The sequence below is a fragment of the Ictalurus furcatus genome, chromosome 23 (assembly GCF_023375685.1).
Source record: "Ictalurus furcatus strain D&B chromosome 23, Billie_1.0, whole genome shotgun sequence".
Lineage (NCBI taxonomy): Eukaryota > Metazoa > Chordata > Actinopteri > Siluriformes > Ictaluridae > Ictalurus > Ictalurus furcatus.
Window position 1 is genome coordinate 14,303,380 of NC_071277.1, and position 21,430 is coordinate 14,324,809.

The 21,430-nt window shown below is 37.2% G+C and overlaps 1 protein-coding gene across 1 annotated transcript in view; it reads left to right on the top strand.

Annotated features, from left to right (window-relative positions):
• si:dkey-12j5.1 (uncharacterized) overlaps positions 1 to 19,025 on the top strand; it is an 83,846-nt gene extending 64,821 nt beyond the window's left edge. Inside the window, exons 9-11 of the mRNA XM_053611137.1 lie at positions 2,306 to 2,359; positions 8,769 to 8,882; positions 18,162 to 19,025. Of these exons, the coding sequence (XP_053467112.1) occupies positions 2,306 to 2,359; positions 8,769 to 8,882; positions 18,162 to 18,350 (357 nt within the window). The 3' untranslated portion in view covers positions 18,351 to 19,025. The remainder of the gene's footprint in view (positions 1 to 2,305; positions 2,360 to 8,768; positions 8,883 to 18,161) is intronic.
• Positions 19,026 to 21,430: the final 2,405 nt, after the last annotated feature.

Sequence of the window (21,430 nt, forward strand, 5' to 3'; positions counted from 1 at the left end):
GCACTTGATCCAGCACAAGTGGGAAGCAGACATTTCTTCAGTGCCAGACTGTTTATAGAAATGTTGAAAGAATCATGGCTAGGTTTTGAAAAGTTGTGCTATTGTATTTCTACATGTGGAATTTACATCCAACACATCGGAAATGAACTAAACATACCAGCATATATACACTACCAGTCAAAATGTAGACACGCTCATTCTTTATTTATTTAATTTTTTTTCTCTACATTTTAGAATAACAATAAAGTCATGTAAGTTCTGGAATAATACAAATGGAACTATGGGAATTATGTTGTGATAAAAAATCCAAAATAAATCAAAATAATTTAATATTTTAGAATCTTCAAAGTAGACACCCTTTTTGCCTAGAATTTTCAGAAATGTATTCTTGGCATTTTCTCAACCGATTTCTTGGAATCCCCCTGAGATGCTTTTTATACAGTATTAAAGGAGTTCCCACCTATGCTGGACACTTATTGGCTGCTTTTTGGAATATTTCGCACCAAGTCATCCATTTGAAAAAAATATATATATTTTTTGTAAATAAAATGTTTGTTTTCTAATGAAAGAAATGACTATGTTGGCACAATTATATTTTTGTCTACAACACAAATTTCAAACATTTAATCATACACCTTCAGATCAAAAAATTTTTAAGATCATGAGAAACATTTCAGTCAAGCGTCTCCAAACTTTCGACTGGTTGTATAGTCGCACAACTTCAGGGATGATTTTACTAGTAACTGGACAATTAGACAGCTATTTCTATTGGTATTTTCAGTTTGCTGTCTGTTATTTTTGTGTATTATGAGTACTACAAACAGTCGTCATAAGATTATTTAGTATTATTATGCCTCCATGTTCAACCACACTTCATCAGAAGTGGCAGTAACTGATTTAAAAATGACTGGGTTGACACAAAACATAGAGCTGTACAGTGTAAGTCCTGTAGTTAATAACTACAATTAGCCAAAGGCGTAAAGAGGAAAAGCACAACATCAGATTCTTACATTAATGCAGACAGAGAAGATGCTTCAGCTGCAGACTGTTTTTGTTTTTTTTTTAACCAGCATTATAAAAGCCCTTATAACAGTGTCTTTATCCTTTAATTTTCTCTCCATGAAGATAATCCAGAGGCTATATGATTTATTGTGGATTAGCTACAGACAACCAAGCATGTAATAGAGCAGCTTCACATATGTTCCTGATACCTTAACAAGTAGAGTCCTGGCTAATTTATTTGCTAATGCGTCTTCAACTCAGACGGATTTGTGAACTGTCATTGAAATTAAATATAACAGCCAGACTGGCAAAACTTCAGGCAAGACAGCTCCCAAGATGAGTTGCAAGACGAATACTAAATGGCCAGAAAACTATTTTGGATTCAGCCTACTTTCTTGTTGGAGGATTACATTCCGATCTGTAAAGTTGGTTGGTGTCGTAAAGTATTTGTTCCCTTGTTGTTCTAGAGATGCATGCTCAGTAGTTGGGGCAATTTGAACTTTTTTATTTAACCTTTGGAGACAAATATCACATCAAAACCGCGTTTGAAATATCTGCATTGAGATTTGTTTGAGATTTAGAGTCTCTCCCCCTTCAGTTAGATATTAGTCTAGTCATGTATGACGAGCAATAACTACCTGGGCATGTTGCCAAGATGTCTGCAGAGTGGACAGACTTTAATAGACAGACTTTTGTTTGACCTAATAAAGATTATATATAAATATCCAGAAATTAAAGTTGACATTCTGCACTTCACCTCATAGTTGTTTCATTTCAAATTAATTGTCACTGACCAGTTGTTTATGGAATGCACTGTATGCACTATTTACAAGATCTCATTTTTCACAAGTCACTATATTTCACTTACTTTTATGTATCAGTTTATAATGTCCCTATTCTATACTTGTTAAACCACAAGATCATTGTGCATAATATGCTCTTAAAATATTGATAAAGCAGTTACATGGCATTTAAAATTACATAAAGTTATTAAAATTGAGACTCCTCTCAAAAATGCTGAATAAACATTCCCTCAAACAACGATGTTTATGTTTATATGGAGTCTCTGCCAAACAAGTCCCTGTGTAAGCTTTTACTATGGAAATGATAAGCCTTGCAGCTAGAACCACGGCCCAAGCCATGCTTTTGTAGAAAATTAATCAACTTTTGGCACCTCCTGACCAATCAGAATAAAGAATTTGACAGCGCTGTGGTCCAACAAGAGATGTAATATAACGTTATTGTTAATGTTAATAAGTAAACAAGAGGAAACTGTAAAAATGAATGGGATTTCTCTCCTCAGATGGCCACAGATGTGTTGGAGGGTCTGTTAGAGGAGGACGATGAGGTTGTACAGGTGAGAGAGTGCATTTAATTAGATATATTTTTATATTAATTAATTAATCAATTAATTAATTTGAAATGTTGTTTACACAATTGGTTAAATTTTTCCAATTTCCAAATTTCATTCAATAACCATGCATGGATAAGACACAATTTCTTTTATTGATATCACTTGGTGTTGTTTGCTATATTGTATGCATTATGATCACTACTGCTTTCAGGAAATAAATATAAAATGTATATATTAGTATATTATTATAGTGTATTATGGGAAAAAGAATGTCATCTTATTTGAGAAATGGATGGTTGGTTAATGGACTTTTAAACCATACTGTATGTGTGCCTCACTCATTAATTTAGATGTTCTGTATGAATGGCTGTGCGAGTGTCAAGTGCGGTATCGCTCTGATATTTGTGCATTTTGGCAGGCCCGTCTGTAACAGTTTTGTATTTTTAGTGTGTTTGAAAATGATTTTGACATTGCCTGCCTCAGATGGCTGGATAAATAATGTATGTTTTGAGAACTGCTGGAAATGAGTGTGCGTGAAAGTTTAACTTATCAGCCATGGGAATTATGAACACACCCACCCAAGTGGATGCCAGCGCTGCTGTCACATCATATAACAGGCAACACTAAAACGACACGCCTTCTTTAAAGGAAATGAAAGTCGAACATTTCATCTTTCTTACCCACTCACACACAGACAAACAGGTACAGCATTGTCATGGTTCATAATAGTTTTATGTTTTTCTATGCTTTAGAATTAATAATAAATGTTTAGAATTAATGTTTTATTATGTGATTGTATTAGTGTTGTACCCTTATAGCTATAATACAAACAGAACATCATTGAATATTTTAATTTAAAAATGCAAACCTGTAAACTTGTAAACCCAAATGAGTGGAGAAGTGTGTATCAGGTGACTTCCTGCAGAAATGTATAAATTGAAATCTTGCCTTAATAACAAATTCATCTTGCCTTAGTGTAAAGCTCATTGAACTTAAGCTTGTCATAATCTGGCCTTCCATTGCACTATTTTGGCATGATTTAGACACAATTTTGCTGTGGGTGCCACTTTTTTAGTCAGTGCTAAATGAGATGTAAATCGGGTGATAAACTGTGTGTGAATCACACAATGTAAGAGGACAAATGATGCTGATTAATGAGTTCCACTGACCAGTCGGAGGTCACATAGAAATGTCAGAAGAAAATTTCAGCAGACGTTGTTTAATGTGAGCAGTGTCACAGTATGATATAAATATTAGAAGCCTAAATAGCACCGTTAGTTAATTGTCTTTGCTATCACCAGCAAGATGTGGTCACTTGGCTTGTGGTCCCAAGTTCACATGGCAATCAAAAACAAACTAGGTTATATAATAAGGCCTCACACTTCCGGGCTTGGTCGTATGAGTCCCACCTACCCCCTGCGTACGCGGAGTTTCCTTTGTGTACCCCAGTTTCCTCCCCCAGTCCAAAGACATGCGTTGTAGGCTGATTGGCATTTCCAAATTGTCTGTAGTGTGTGAATGTGTGCGTGTTTGTGTCCTGCGTTGGGTTTGCACCTCATACAGGGTGTCCCCCATCTTGTGCCCAGAGTTCCCTGGGATAGACTAGTGTAGAATAAGCGGTACAGAAAATGGATGGATGGATCTGTGTGCATAGGTATATATTGTGTGTACTCCTAATTTTGTACAATGTGCAGACCTGCGCTCTGAGGTATTGTACAAACTGCCCCACTGCATTGTGAGGTGTACAAACTGCCCCACTGCATTGTGAGGTCTTGTACAAACTGCCCCACTGCATTGTGAGGTCTTGTACAAACTGCCCCACTGTGTTGTGAGGTATTGTACAGAGTGCACACCTGTGTTGTCCAGAATTATGCAGACTGTACACCTGCATTGTGAAGTATTTGTTTGTGTGCAACTGTGTTGTGAGGTATCTTACACCGGACAACTGCATTACAAGGTATTGTACAGTGTGCACATATGTCATGAGGTATCATATAATGTATGCACCTGTGTCATGTGGTGTTTTACAATGTGCTCACTTGTGCCCTGAAGTATTGTACAGCCTGCACACCTTTGTGATAGGATTTTCAAGGTCCTTTCAAGTAATGCTATCATGTACTTGTCACAATTCCATCCTGCCATCTCCCAGTTTTAGGACCAACATTTACAACATCGTGCTATTCAGGAGCTCGTTTTTCTCTCACAAGTCTCTTTTCTGCAATATAGTTTGTCAATGGTCAAATCTCTTCACATAAGTGTAACATAAACGTATGTCGGAAATTGAAAACTGAAAATATCTGAAAATATCTCTGAAGGGCTATGATGCTGATATTGAGAGGTTAACACAGAGTGTGCATTAATGCAAGTTGGTGAATCACTCACTGCTTCTGTCTGTCAAGCACCCAATCACCACCACCCACACCCCCACCCCCAAACTCTGTTTTGCTGCACAAATGAGCTAGTGTTCTTGTCAGGCAAAGTTTTCTCCTAGGCTTAGTGATTGATCTTGCTTTGTGGATCATTGTGTGCGCGCAATATGTACAAAGTAATAAAATCGGTGTCTGTGCTCTCCTATTAAATACCACCACTGATAGACATCACTCATAAATCAGCACCACCTTTTCACTCTCTACTTTTGTTCTCTCTGTCATATTTAGCGGTTTTATGTTCCATTAGCTGTTTTCCATGTCCCCTCACATTGTCTTCGCAACTCAAATACATAATGGCATGATTTCCATATTGCCAAATCAGATTTATCAAAAAGCAAATATGCATTGTCTAACACATGAGATGTGAACAACTGCCAACAAAATTCAGGTTAAAATGAGACATGAATGTTCACAACCAACATTCTAAATCTTATCGTTGAGATCTGGAAGCCAATCTATTGCAAGCAGAGCAAAAATTATCATTTGTTTGTAGAGCATTATCTAATAATTCAACAAAATATGATGTGAGGACTATAAAAAAAAAGGTACAATGTTAATTAGAAAGGAATTCTTAATGCTTATTTTATGATAGAAAGTAAACCCAGGATCTCCTGTTTACTAGACATATGATTTGACCAGCTATTCTGGGTTACCAGGTCTGGGTGACAAATACAGTGCCGTGAAATAGTATTTGCCCCCATCCTGATTTCTTCTGTTTTTGTGTATATCTCATACTAAATTGTTTCAGAAATTAAAACAAAATCTAAGATAAAACAAAGGCAGCCTGAGTAAACACAAAACACATTTTTTAAATGATAATATTATTTATTGAAGCAAAAAAGTTATCCAATACCAACTGGGCCTGTGTGAAGATGTATTTTCCCCCGTAGTTACAAATTCCCCAAGTCTATGGAACTGCATTCATAATGGTGTTCAGCTGGACTAGATGCAACCAGGCCTGATTACTGTGAACCCTGTTCAATCAAATTAACACTTAAATAGAACTTTTTCAACAGTATGAAGTCGTTTAAACGGTCTTACCCAGTAACACACTATGCCAAAATTCAAAGAAATTCCAGATGATGAGGAAGAAGGTGATTGAAATACATCAGTCTAGGAAGGGTTACAAAGCGATTTTAAAGGCTCTGGGACTACAAAGGACCAGAGTGAGCGCCATTATCCCCAAATGGAAAATCTTGACACAGTAGTGAACCTTTCCAGAAGTGTTTGACCATCCAAAATTCCTCCAAGAGCACAGCAACTACTCACCCAGCAAATCCCAAAGAGCCCACGACAACATCAAAGGTCCTACAGGCCTCTCTTGCATCAATAAAGGTCACTGTTCATGACTCTACTATCAGAAAGACACTGGGCAAAAATGACATCCATGGAAGAGTGGTGAGGCAAAAACCACTGCCAACCCAGAAGAACATAATGGCTCGTCTGAATTTTGCCAAAACACACCTTGATGATCCGCAAGCCTTTTGGAAGAATGTTCTCTGAATTGATGAGTTGGAGGTGGAACTGTTTGGAAGACAGGGGTCCCGTTACATCTGGCATAAACCAAACACAGAATTTCACAAAAAGAACATCATCTCTATGGTCAATCATGGTAGTGGAAGTGTGATGGTGTGGGGATGTTTTGCTGCTTCAGGGCCTGGGCAACTTGCAATAATTGAGGGAAACATGAACCTTGCTCTACCAATATATCCTAAAAGAGAATGTCCAGTTTTCAGTCTGTAAATCGAAACTCAAGGGCAACTGGATTATGCAATGATCAATGACAACCAGATTTTAAATTTAAGGGGACAATTAGTTTTTCAAATTGGTGATAGGTGTTGGATAACTTTTTTGCTTAAATAAAAATAAATAAATAAAAACTGTATTCTGTGTTTAATCAGGTTGCCTTTGTTTTATGTTGTATTTTGTTTGAAGATCTAAAACTATTTAGTATGAGATATACAAAAACAGAAGAAATCTCCTCTGTATGATCCCAATGGACATTTAAAACTAGCCTAATGGTCAATAAAACCGACCCAGTTCCAAAATTCAAACGATGACCGTCCTAAATTATGTTAAAAAAATTCTCTAAAATTATGACTTACATTGACATATACAGTATGTTGTTATGTTAAAGAAGTAACATTATACAATACATTATTAAAGCAGCTTTGGAATTATGCAGTTTAATTAAACAGCTCTTTCAGGTCATAAAATGATCTTGTATTATTCCATGCTATATATTGTTCTAAATAAGGAATTCCTATGAGAAGTAAATCGATTCATTGATGCACAAACATTCATACCGTAAAAGAAGTAATTTCAGATGGATGGATGGTTGGTTTAATTGATGGATGGATGGATGGATGGATGGATTGATGAATGGATGGATGGATGGACAGCCAGCTCAATGTTGCAAATTTCTCTTCTTTGCAGATACTGAGGAAAAAATTCCAAGTGTTTGAAACTTTATATAGAGGGTGTCCAAGATGATAACTGTACAATTATATTTAGAGAAGTCAACAAGGTTCAAGAAATCTGGATTATGTATGGTGGATCCTTATCAAAATGAGGGTAAAGCCTCAAACAACAACAAATCTTTACTGTCATTATAATAATGGCAGTGCATTAGAGATTGATCTTGTGGCTATAAATTTAAAGCCTTTGGATAACACTGATCACTCTTGACTGGAAAAAGTGACAACATTTCTTTTTTTTGGCAGCTCAACAATGGCAGTAGCTCCCTAGCTATACAGTGCATCCGGAAAGTATTCACAGCGCTTCACTTTTTCCACATTTTGTTATGTTACAGCCTTATTCCAAAATGGATTAAATTCATTATTTTCCTCAAAATTCTACAAACAATACCCCATAATGACAATATGAAAGACGTTTGTTTGAAATCTTTGCAAATTTATTAAAAATAAAAAACAAAAAATGCACATGTACATAAGTATTCACAGCCGTTGCCATGACACTCAAAATTGAGCTCAGGTGCATGCACAACTGGGAAAGAAGCAACCCACTGTTATTCTCTGAAGATGATCAGAACTTTTAATTCAAATAATTCAAGATGTGGTAGTGTGATGTGGCCCGACGCAAAACAGAGAGCCATCAGCAGCCAAGGTTATTTTTTCCAATATCCCAAAGTGTTTCATCTTATACCACCTCTTATACCATGTGTGTGCAGAACTTGAATGTTCTACCTATGTTTCGGGGGTTTCCTCCGTGTACTCCGGTTTCCTACCTCAGTCCAAAAGCATGCATTGTAGGCTGATTGGCATTTCTAACTGTCCGTAATGTATGTGTGAATGTGTGTGTGTGATTGTGCCCTGCGATAGGTTGGCACACCTTCCAGGGTGTACCCGCCTTGTGCCCCAGGTTCCCTGGTATAGACTCAAGGCTCCCCTGTTTCCCTGTGTAGGATAAGGGGTATGGAAAATGGATGATTGATGGAATGAACAACACATCCTGCTTTTTTTCAGATTATAGATGAACTTAATGTTGTGAAATGTCCCTGAGATGTAAGACAGCTATAAGCAGTCCTTTCCTCACCAGCCTATATTTTTTTCTCTCTTATGAAGTTAATAAGACAAAAAATGCAGCTTGTTATGCTACCAAGAAACCGGAAATTCAAGTCTTCTGGCCCGTAGCAGAAAACTTACTGGCTGTTACAAAGTGCTGCCACTGGAGGCTCCATCCATAAATGTTAAACATGTCCTTCCAGAAAATCTCAGCAGTGACTAAAATGAATAAAAACAAGAATCTGTTTATTATTAGCCATAGATTATGTGGAGCGTCCATCACATGTCCCTGTGAATTAGCTGTTACTATAGAAATGATCACGTCTTAGTCCTTAAACACATTCTCATATTTACATACACCATGATATTATGAGAACACTCAATGAAGAGGTTTTGGTTATAAATCTTGTTTGTTGTATCATAACTGCTTATTTTTTTAAATTGTTCTTTATTCCTCAGGTGTGGTATTTGTTAGGATGGTTGTACTATCTCCAACTTGAAAAGCCTGGTACTGCAGAAGACTCAGAAAGCTTGAAAAAATCATCCAGAATCTACCTTACCAAAGCAAAAAAGGTAATACTTTACACACACAAATATCTGAGATCATCAGTTTTATCTTTCTTATTCAGCAGATGCTTGCACTCAGCAGGATTTTTTTTGCTTCTTACACACAGGCACATACTCCTTGGCCTTCTTTCAATTTTTTTTTCCAAGCAGTGGTGAAATTTCTTTCATGCCGCTGGCAGTCGAGAGACAGACATGGGTAATGAAAATAAAAAGTTGGGGTGATGGAGAAAAGCAATGAGAGAGTTTCTAGGGAGAGGTACATAGGGGAATGGCTAGTTAATGTTTTTTCTTGTCCTCTGTCTTTCCAACTCCTGTAATGTAAGCCTTTTGATGTTATTGGAGTTCAACTTCCTCTGAAGACACCGTATGCATTCTTCTTTCTAATTTCCTCTTTTTTTTTGTCTTTCTGCCTCTTCGACTACCTCACTTCCTTTGTCTATATGATCAGTCATGCTCTGTCCTTCGCTCCGTCACTCCTGTCCTGCCCTGTATGTCTTTCTGTAGGAGTATTTGCTACTTTCTTATCCTTGAGCCATACAAGATGAATCATTGGCACATACACAGTCTCACTCTGTCCATCTTTATCAGTACATTCGACTAGACTCCTTTCTATGCAGCCTTTCTTAGTGACCCACGACTCCTCTGGAAGGCATACTTCATTCGTTATGATAGAAAAATAGAACAACCCTGATAAACTGTGCCAAAACATTGTTAATCATCCAGCAGCACAAGCTAGAATGGACTGAACTCATGACCTTCAAGGAGGGTTACAAACAGAAGACCAAATGCCAAAAGTCTTTACAAAGTAAGCATGCATTCAGTGAACATTTCACCAAAAAAAGATGGCGGTATAACACAACAAAATTATAGTATACAGTGCATCCGGAAAGTATTCACAGCGCTTCACTTTTTCCACATTTTGTTATGTTACAGCCTTATTTCAATATGGATTAAATTAATTATTTTCCTCAAAATTCTACAAACAATACCCCATAATGACAATGTGAAAGAAGTTTGTTTGAAATCTTTGCAAATTTATTAAAAATAGAAAACAAAAAAGCACATGTACATAAGTATTCACAGCCTTTGCCATGACACTCAAAATTGAGCTCAGGTGCATCCTGTTTCCACTGATCATCCTTGAGATGTTTCTACAACTTGATTGGAGTCCACCTGTGGTAAATTCAGTTGATTGGACATGATTTGGAAAGGCACACACCTGTCTATATATGGTCCCACAGTTAACAAAGCATGTCAGAGCACAAACCAAGCCATGAAGTCCAAGGAATTGTCTGTAGCAAGACTCTTCCTAGAGCTGGCCACACTGAGCGATCGAGGGAGAAGGGCTTTGTCAGGGAGGTGACCAAAAACCCGATGGTCACCCTGACAGAGTTCCAGCGTGTCTCTGTGGAGAGAGGAGAAACTTCCAGAAGAACAACCATCTCTGCAGTACTCCACCAATCAGGCCTGTATGGTTGATTGGTCAGATGGAAGCCACTCCTCAGTAAAAGGCACATGACAGTGGCCTGGAGTTTGCTAAAAGGCACCTGAAGGACTCTCAGACCAAAGTTTGAACAAAGATTGAACTCTTTGGCCTGAATGGCACGCGTCATGTCTGGAGGAAACCAGGCACCACTCATCACCTGGCCAATACCATCCCTACAGTGAAGCATGGTGGTGGCAGCATCGTGCTGTGGGGATGTTTTTCAGCGGCAGGAACTGGGAGACTAGTCAGGATCGAGGGAAAGATGAATGCAGCAATGTACAGAGACATCCTTGATGAAAACCTGCTCCAGAGCGCACCTCAGACTGGGATGGAGGTTTATCTTCCAACAGGGCAACGACCCTAAGCACACAGCCAAGAAAACACAGGAGTGGCTACAGGACAACTCTGTGAATGTCCTTGAGTGGCCCAGCCAGAGCCCAGACTTGAACCCGATTGAACATCTCTGGAGAGATCTGAAAATGGCTGTGCACCGACACTCCCCATCCAACCTGATGGAGCTTGAGAGGTCCTGCAAAGAAGAATGGGAGAAACTGCCCAAAAATAGGTGTGCCAAGCCTGTAACATAATACTCAAAAAGACTTGAGGCTGTAATTGGTGCCAAAGGTGCTTCAACAAATTATTGGGGTATTGTTTGTAGAATTTTGAGAAAAATAATGAATTGAATCCATTTTGGAATAAGGCTGTAACATAACAAAATGTGGAAAAAGTGAAGCACTGTGAATACTTTCCGGATGCACTGTATACACTTAAGTTGCCTCTGTTTTTTATTGCTTTTTCTCATGGTTTTGTTGTGTTATTGTTGAATTAGATTGACGAACATGTAGCCTGCCTAATATGTCTTTTGACTGGTAGTGTATAAGGTATGTTTATTGGCCTATGTATAATGTTATTACTCTTTTATTGATTCATTGCTATTTTGCAGAATATCTGTACATCACATAATATATATATATATATATATATATATATATATATATATATATATATATATATATATTAATATATATATATATATGAGTTTAATATATGTTAATGGTAATGAGTAAAATTATGGCCATTTTCTTTTCTAATCCAATGACTATAATAATAATTGTATGCTGGTATTAGCAGTGTTCACAGCATATGTTTTTCCGTAACATTTTTAGCAGATATGCTTCTCAATTATTTATTTATTTCACATTCATGGCAGTAATTAACTGGCATATCTTCTTTATTCCGTATATATGTGGTAATGTGCATGTGCTAATGTGTGTGTTTCTTTGTGCGTTTGACTTTTGATAGTATGTATGTAATTTTGTGCATTGGTTCCATGTTTAGTCTGTGTAACGCTGGGTACTGTCATCTCTAAGCTATTCTTCTCTCGCTCTCTCTCTCTCTCGCTCACTTGCTCTCTTTTTTTTGGTCTCTTTCCCTTTTCACCCCTACAGATTCTGTGTGTCACCTTGCCTTTGTACCTTCTCTTCCTGTTTCCACATTTTTCTTTCGCTACTTTCTTTTCTCCGTCACAGTCTGTGGCTCCGGGCACAGTTCAGATTCAACTTCAGTTGCTATTTGCCATTGATTTTCTGCCTCTTGCTTGACATTGACTTTGAAGTCTCTTTTTCTCCATCTCCAAGTTTCTGTTGCTCTCCAGGCAAACGGAAAAATTTGTAGACATAACTCTTGTGAAATGTGCCATAAATGTGCATGCTGAAAGTGAGCATGCACACTTTTGTGCATTGGAGTCTACTCTTCTGAATTTTGTACAAACACACATTAAGGTCTGTGATCTGCTAATGTTTGTGATGTGTGTTTAGGGACACAATTTTGTGTTTAGTGATTTAGATTTTTGTGAATGTTTAGATTTTTAGTGAGTGAGAAATAAAAATCTTCATAAAGCATGCCCATTTGTATAAAGATAAAATACTCACTCAGTGGTTTAACTGTTTATCTCTGTAAATGATTCTGGTCACTATTCTAAGCTAGGAAGATTTAGAAAAAAAAGAAACCTTAGAAATATAAAATAGAAAAAAAATAACATTTTTTGGTTTAAAAATACGTTTTTTTGTATTTTAATTGTCCATATTCCCCATGGCTGCCAAATGCCTTTTTCTTAAGGAGAAAGTTTCCTATCTGTTATGATCAGTCAGTGCACAGTACCAAAAATTTGTGCATTTTCAGATGCTTTTAAGCTACCACAGTTATAAAGAGTGGTTATTTGATTTACCATATAGCCTTTCTGTCAGCTTGAACCAGTCAGGCCGTTCTCTTCTGACCCCTCTAATAAACAAGACATTTCTGCCCACAGAGCTGCCACTCACTGGACGTTTTTTGTTTTTCACCCCATTCTGTGTAAACTATAGAGACTGTTGTGTGTGTGTGTGTGTGTGTGTGTGTGTGTGTGAAAATCCCAGGAAATCAGCAGTTTTTGAAATACTCAACAGCCCATATGGCACCAACAACCATGTGAAAGTTAAAGTCACTGTGATCACATTTTCTCCAATTTTGATGTTTAATGTGAAAATTAACTAAAGCTCTTGACCTGGATTTGTATGATTGTATGCATTGTACTGCTTCTGTGTGATTGACTGATAATTGTGCAGGTGTGCAGATTCTTCTATTAAAGGTGAGCTTATGTTGTTTTCTCCCATGACATTTTAAATTAAAATCCTGCACATTGTAGCATTAAATACAGAAACTACAGGTGTATCTCAAAAAATTAGAATATCGCAGAAAAGTTTGTTTGATTCCGTAATTGAATTCAAAAAGTGGAACCTTCAAATATTCTAGATTCATTACACATAAAGTGAAATATTTCAATCCTTTTTTGTTTTAATCTTGATGATTACAGCTTATGGATATCAAAAATCCATAGTTAGAAATCAAAAATCTGGTTGATGTTAAAGCTGACTTTTCCTTATTGTTTAAGTGTTTTCCTTATTATCCTTTATTTTATTAATTATGCACTAAGTAATGCTTATTAATTTAATAAGCCAAAAATGATCATAACAGTATAAAATAATGATAATATTGGTGGTAATAATAAAATGATTTTAGTTTTCAGTCCAGTGTTTCCTGAATATCAGTTATGCGGTAGAATTTTCTGTGCATCACTAGGATGTACTCTCTGTGGGTGGTTTAACTGCACACACACACACACACACACACACACACACACACACATACACACACACATTTACAAAAGAAAGAAAGAACAGGAAAAGAGGATTAATCCATGTTATCAGCATAGCTTCAAGGGAGAGATAGTGTATGTTTGCACATTTGTACATGCCGTGTAGACATTAAGGTAAGGTTTTGGATCAAGCAACTCCTGCCAAGTAGTCCATCAGTAGAGAAGAGGGAGCATGAGATAAAGGATGTTGCTGAGAGTCAGAGATAAAAGCTTGGAGATGGTGATTTAAGAAGGTGACAAGTCAGGGACAAGCCACTGATCATAGTCTGATTGATCCCAGCGGAGAGAGAGGAACAGAAAAAGGACACGGCAAAAATCTGTTCATTTCATGCTTAAAGGTTTGATCAGATATTAGTATGACATTAAAAAGTGTTACATAGCAAATAATTTAGCCGCAAACATTATGCTACAACTGTATTTATTACAATGTCATGTTGCCTCCACTATAAAATGTGGTATGCTGCTTCCACTACACAACAAGATTTTTAAAACAGCACAGCCCTTGTTTTAATCCCCAGAGTAAGCGGCATTGCTAAATTGTTTTCGTTATTGAAAGCTCGGAGAGATTGTTTAAACCTGTGAGTCGTTCTCAAAGGACTCTGTGAAGCGTAGCCATCTGGTCTGTGGTATTTTCTTTTTAATGATGTTATTTTGGTCAAAATCAATTTCAACTACTACAGTCATTATAGGTATTACAAGAGTAATGGACTGCTCAGTTGATGTAACGAATACAAAGAGAGAGGTGTGTATATATTTTATTACAAACTGGAACTGGCAGTGACTTATTTTTTTACCATTTGATACGCACAATATATCTAACATTGAATGTATTTTTTGTGAAAGAAAGGGTGATTAAACAAAAAGGCAGAAACAAATCCACCCTCAGCCCTGTTTCTCCCAGCCCTGTGCTTAAAAAGCATCCCCACAACAAGATGCTGCCACCACCATGCTTCACTGTGGGGAGTGGTGTCAGGTTTCTACCAAACAGTGCGCTTTGTGCTGAGGCCCAAAAGTTCAATTTTGGTGTCATCAGACTAGAGAAACATTTTTCACATTATTTTCCCCCCAGAGTCTCCAAATTTGGCTTCATATGGCTTTTTTCCTCTAGTCTCTAGTCAATAATGACTAGTCTTTTCACCGTTCTTCCATAAAGCCCAGCACAGTAAACAGTATAATGATGCAGCAATGATTCAGATATGCAGATGTATACGAGTAGTCCAAAAGAAACTGCTAAACATTAAATCAAAACTGTGCTAACATATTGGAAAAAAAAAATTGATCAGGTTCATTACCAATAACAATATTGAATGCCGTTTTCTTTGAAAACTATTCCACTTTTTTCTTAAAAGCACACAACCTCTCATTCAGTCTGTAATGTCTTTATGTAAATCAGCCCAGAGACTAAAGAGGTATAAAACATTAACTAAACAAATTTACATATTGCAGGCCACATATAGAGAGATATCCAAAAGTGTACTCTTTGATAACACGGTTATGGATAAACAAAGCATAATTTTCTCCATAGACTTGCCACCATCATATTTGTAAGTAACTATCTAGCTTATTTACTAAATTCATATAACCTGCATTTAGAAAAGTATAGGATGTCAGACAATTGACACTGATAATTAATATTGATATTAAAATAGCAAAGCATAAAAAAGTATCCCAAGAATGACGGAGAGAAGAATTTGGATGTGAGTATTATGGGAATTTGTTCTTGTATTCAGCCTACTCATTTTGAAACCAAGGTCAGCCCTTTCACTGACCTCCTCCTGTCAGAGTGAATTAGGGTGCGCAAAGCGAACAACAGGACCCATTAATCAATTGGACACAGTAAGGTATCACCACTATAGCAACGGCTAAACGAAGTGTGTCTGATTTAAAGCATTAACTACAGATTTGAACATACATTCTAAACACAAGTTCATGCACACCTGCGTTAGTAGGTGAAGTTTTTTTTATTGTCTGCACTGGAGATCCCAGCTGAATGGCGACTGCAGATGGTGCTTGTGTCTCACACACATTTGTCTTACTATTCTTGTGAGGACCTTCCGCTGACATAACTATTAATATGGCTAATTAACCTTATGCTACACCTAAATCTAATGATAACCCCAGCAAGCTAAATAAAACTTTTTTTTTTTTTTTTTTTTTTTTAATAAAAGCTGCAATTTTTTGTAGAAAAGCAGTTTTCCTCATGGGACCAGCCAAATGTCCACATAAGGTCAAAACTGACAGATATTGCTATCCTTGTCGGACAGACACACATCCAATAAAGCTGTTTCCTGTGTGCAGTCTAACGCCAGATTTTTAAACTGACAAGATATTTGCAGGAGCCATTTTCTTGTTTGGTACCTGCTCTGTTCTGTGACACACGCATTAGAGTTATAGTATAGTAGCTAGCATGGGATTGCAGACCCATAAAACTGGCTGAAGAATTAACAGCAGCTCTAAATGAGACATTTTGTGTTAATTTCCAACTATTTGCATCAGGTGGCTTACATTACATAAATGTTCGCTATGTATTGGTTATTAATTTTTTTAGTGATCTTGGGTAGATGAATCATATACTGTATTAAGGCTCTCTCTCTCTCTCTCTCTGCTTATTCATTTAACACTAAATGACACTAAATATTGCTTTCTGTGTTCTAGTAACCTCCATGTTCAGTTTAATATTAGGTGTAATAAAAGCTTTTTCCAGTCAGCCAAACCTTTCAATCATGCCAAAGCACATATAAAGACATTCTATTTGAAATTTTGAAGTGTTTTTCTGCATGGGCTGTCTGTATGTATGTATAATTACACATGTAAATATATGTCTGTATGGATAATTACACACATGCAAATGAGGCTTTATGATCGCTGAAATTTCCTTTGGCCTCAGGCGTGTGTGTGTGTGGGGGGAGCCCTTTTTGAACATCAATAATAATAGATGGGAATATAAAGATTGTATGGAAATTTGGTGGGAAATTTGTTAGATGGTGTAGAATATTTCACACACAACAGTGACTGGAGTTTATACAGAATGGTGTAAAAAAAAAAAAAAAAAAAAAAAAAACCTTTCAGTGAGCAGTAGTTCTGTATGTGGAAATGCCTTGTTAATGTGAGTTAATAATGCCTTGTTAATGAGAATGGTCCGAGGAGAATAGTTTGAGCCTACAGTAACTCAAATAAGCACTCTTTAGAACCGTGGTGAGCAGAAAAGCATCTCAGAACACATTGTGAGGCACATGAGAAACATCATCAGAAGGCCGCATTGGGTTCTATTCCTGACCAGGTGATGTTTTTCCAGTGTTTAACTGTCCACTGTGTGTGTGTGTGTGTGTGTGTGTGTGTGCGCGTGCATGTATGAATGATGACCTGAGTGTTTACAGTAGTTCTACTCTGGAAGACTCAAATCCTTATCCATTACTTATTCTTGGTAATGAGAGATGCTGCGACTGTTGCCTCACTGTTGCAGTTTTCTATGATTGATTGGCCAAGAGTGCGTTTATGCCCGTTTTATTACTCTGCAGTGTGGCACTCCCATTCATCATTGAAGTGTACGAATCATGTATTTGATCTTAAAGGCTAATTGGTCATAACTCTTTTAGCCAGTCTTACTGTGCATCAGATTATTGCTTCTTTTTTACATTCTGTTGTTTTGGTCTTCATATTACTTTTTTTTTGGCATGTATTTTTTTTTCTTTCTTTCAGTGTTGACTTTCCTACTCTGTCACCGCTTAATTATTTTTGCAGTTCTTAATTACGTCAAGAAATGTTTCTTTACTGCCTAAGCAAAAACCACTCTCTTCAACATATGTAAATATAACTAAACTGTGGTGTTATATTTATGGTCTGTAGGAATTGTTTTTAAAAATCGCACACGTCTGGAGTGATAAGAGAGGACACACTAGAGAAAATAAATTCATCCTTTCTTTTGGCAGGGACTGTCACTTGATGTACAATTTGCAGTTGATGTGGAACCAAGTTAATTTGTGCTGGTAATGCAGGAGTTAATTTGTGGAATCTTCCAGTTTTTCAATTTTACTGAAAGAATGGAGGACAGAGAAGGAAGGAAAAAATCAGATATATCAGCTGTATCATTGGCTAATCATTGTGCACAATAAGCAGTTGACTATTATAGGCATGAATAGTACTATTATATTATAGCAGTATTAAATATTAATGAGACAATGTGCACTGATATCAAATCAGTACCAAGTTCTTATGCCTGTTCACCTTTAGCCCCTGATGAAACATTTCTATCCACATAGGAGTGGTCTCTTCCCGGATGACCCCGCCCCCTTTCACAAGGCACGAGAGGTCACTAAATGCTTTGATAAGGATGAAAATGATGTAAACCATATGCTATGGCCTTGACAATGACCAGCTCTTGACCCAGTTGAACTCTTATGGGTGATTTTGGAGTGAGTGAGAGAATATCTTTTGGAAGAACAGTCATCATCCCTCCACTAGAGTTCCAGAGACTTGTATAATCTTTGCCAGAAAGCTGTTCTGGTGACTGGTGATGGTTGAGCACCTTACTAACACACGCTATGTTGTTTTTTCCTTTAATTTGTCACCTGTATGTCCTTTTAACAAACCTTTGTGTGTCTTCCAGCTCTACGTGAAGCTGCATTGTGAGGATGCGGCCATGTTGGAGCACACTGAGCAGCTGTTAGGAGAACTTGGAGGAGAATTGGTCGCTGATGATGATGGGGATGAAACTGGACCCTCTATTGATGACATTGGGGACGACTTCATTCAGAGCAGTGAGGATGAGGAAGATGATGATGCCATGGAGCACTGAATGAGTGTGAATCTTTAATTCCACTCCAGCCATGTTCTTCTGTTTTTAAATCCTGGTTTTGGAGACAATTTTGCTACAAATCAGTTTGTCACTTCGTCTTTAAAGTTAAGAAAAGATGGCAAAGAATAAAGGTGGAAAAAATTGTATGATTTTATCCAGACATGTGTCAAGTTTCTGAAAAGAGAACAATAAAGGTGTGATCCAACTGTGCCAAAGCTGTCTAGAAGTTTTTAGTCTGATTAATAAGCATATTGAATATGGATAATTCAGTTAGACAAAACCTACTTTACAAAAATGTGACTAGGAATGAAAACTTTCCCCTGCTCTCTGAAGGGTTCTCTTTCTCAAACACTTTTGCATACTTTTTAGTGACTTTGTTTTGTTTGACACAACAAGTGCCTTTTATAGTAATCCCTTATATAGTAGGGCACAAAACCCCTAGTGTATATGTTGCCTAGTATTACAATGAAGAGCAACAGCCTGGACTACTAAGACCATTCAGATGTTTGTTCTATTCATTCTTTGGCATTTCTCACCATGTGGTGACTTTTATTATCATTTTGTAATCATAATAATACATATTGTCATGATGGGCTGTATGCAGTGAGTCAGAAATGCCATCAGGGATTAAATATTCCTTTTTAAATCAAATGCTAGCCTCGTGTTATTCTTTTCAGAAGTGTGTATTATGCTAATAATGACAACAGCCTAAGATGCTATTAAATATATCACAAGTACAAGCTTTTATCTGATGAAACTTGATGCATCTGTAATCTGATTTGTCATTAAAAAAAATTGCAAGGAAAATGCTAATTTACAGCCAAATGAATTATTTCTTCATGATGTTGTAGTCATGGGAACAAGATCCCAAAGGAATCTAACTAAACATGAAGAGTAATACTTTGAAAAACACAAAGTCTTGTTATTTCAATTCAGTTAGCACTTTGAACAATAAACATTGTCACAAAGCAGCTTTACAGAAATCTGTGTGTAGATTAAGATCCCTAATGAGCAAGCCAGAGATGTCAGGAGCAAGAAAAACTAGCTGAGATGACATGAGGAAGAAACATTGAGAGGAACCAAACTCAAAAGGGAACCCATCATCTTCTGGGTGATACTGGATAGTGGGATTATAAATCATTACATTATACAGTTGTAGAAGAGTAATGACCAACAGTAAGTGTGAAAGGATGGGAATATCATAGCGTATGCTCATAGCATATCATAATGTTCATAGAGTTCTTAGGTACAAGTCTACAGTAGTGAGATTATCCACAGAAACAAGGGTGAGACTTGGGAATATTATTATTATTATTATTATTATTATTATTATTATTATTATTTTGCAGATACATGTGGGAAAATCTACATCAGAAGAAAGTGAAGCAGAAGTGCAGAAGCTCCAAGCGGATAGAAATGATGAATCAGATGAATCAGGCAGGACTGGAGGGGGAGAGGAGCCACAACAGTAGAAGTATGTCAGGAACAGGCAGCATGAGTGCACATGTAACTCATCCGAAAGACTCTGGCAGGTCTAATTGTGACAGAGAGCCAGAAGGTAACAGGCATGAGAGCATGCTTCAACATAAAGTGTCATTTATGGTCAGAATTGTGAAAACCTGAGCTACACCTCTGAATGACATCATGTGACCAACACCACTTCCTGCACCTCCATATTTGTCCTTGCTGGTTTATGGTCAGTTTCAGCATGTTGCTCATTTTTAAAAACACTTTACCATAGGAAAAATTGAGTCATAAAGCAAATGTAATAGTTGAAAATATTGTGAGCTCTACTGAAGACATTATTTGTGTTATCTCATTATTGCCTCATTATCATGCTGAGCTTTCTCAAGGCCCAAGCCCTTTGTCCTCAGCACGATTATTATTTCTCTGTAAGATAATGGCTATTACAGAGACTAGACTGTATGACTCATTTACGTTCTATATATGGTTACAGAGGTTACATTTTAAACACTTAATGAATAGCAGGCTGGTGAAGCAACCCCTTGTTTTCTTGCTAAAAACACAATCTGTAGTAGATAATGTAGACCTACAGCTAGATAAAAACACCCTGAAACATACACTGATCAACCATAACATTAAAACCACTGACAGATGAAGTGAATAACATTGATTGTCTGGTTACAATGGCACCTGTGAAGGGGTGGGATATGTTAGGCAGCAAGTGAGCAGTCAGTTCTCAAAGTTGATGTGTTGGAAGCAGGAAAATGGTCAAATGTAAGGAACCTGAGAGACTTTTACCAGGGCCAAATTGTGATGGCTAAACAACTGGGTCAGAGCGTCTCCAAAATGACAGGTTTTGTAGGGTGTTCCTACTATGCAATGGTTAGTACCTACCAAAAGTGGTCCAAGGAAAGATAACCAGTGAACCGGCAACAGGGTCATGGGTGCCTAAGGATCACTAATGCGTGTGGGGAGTTAAGGCTAGCCTGTCTGGTTCATTCCCACAGAAGAGCTACTGTAGCACAAATTGCTGAAACAGTTAATGCTGGCTATGATAAAAAGGTGTCAGAACACAACTTAGAGGACTTAAAGAATCCGCTACTAAAGTCTTGGTGCCAGATACTGAAGGTCTTGTGGAGTCCATGCATTGATGGGTTAGAGCTGTTTTAGTGGCACAAGGGGGATCTGCACAATATTAGGCAGATGGTTTTAATGTTATGGCTGACAGTATGTAATTTATAGGTCCTTATTTGGCTTATTAGGCCTTTTGCCTAAAGGGGCTATATTTTGAAAAGTAGATTTTTTTAAATAAGGAGTTGTAACAATGTTGAGGAAATGTGAATTTTGTGTGGTTTCATCAGTGACAGGTTCACTCCTTGTATTTACATGCCATTCAAAATCACAGACTTTATCAGTGATGTGACTGATTCATTTGAACAACTCCCTCTGTTTAACTGATTGTAATTAACATACAGTGAGTGCTTCTGAAAACATGACTTGATGCCTCCTTGATTCCTCCATTCTACCTTCTTCAGCCCATGACCTGGAAACTAATGGAAGTCCTCCATCTTTAAAGATACACCGATTGTTAAAGTGTGGTCTGGAGGATTCATTGA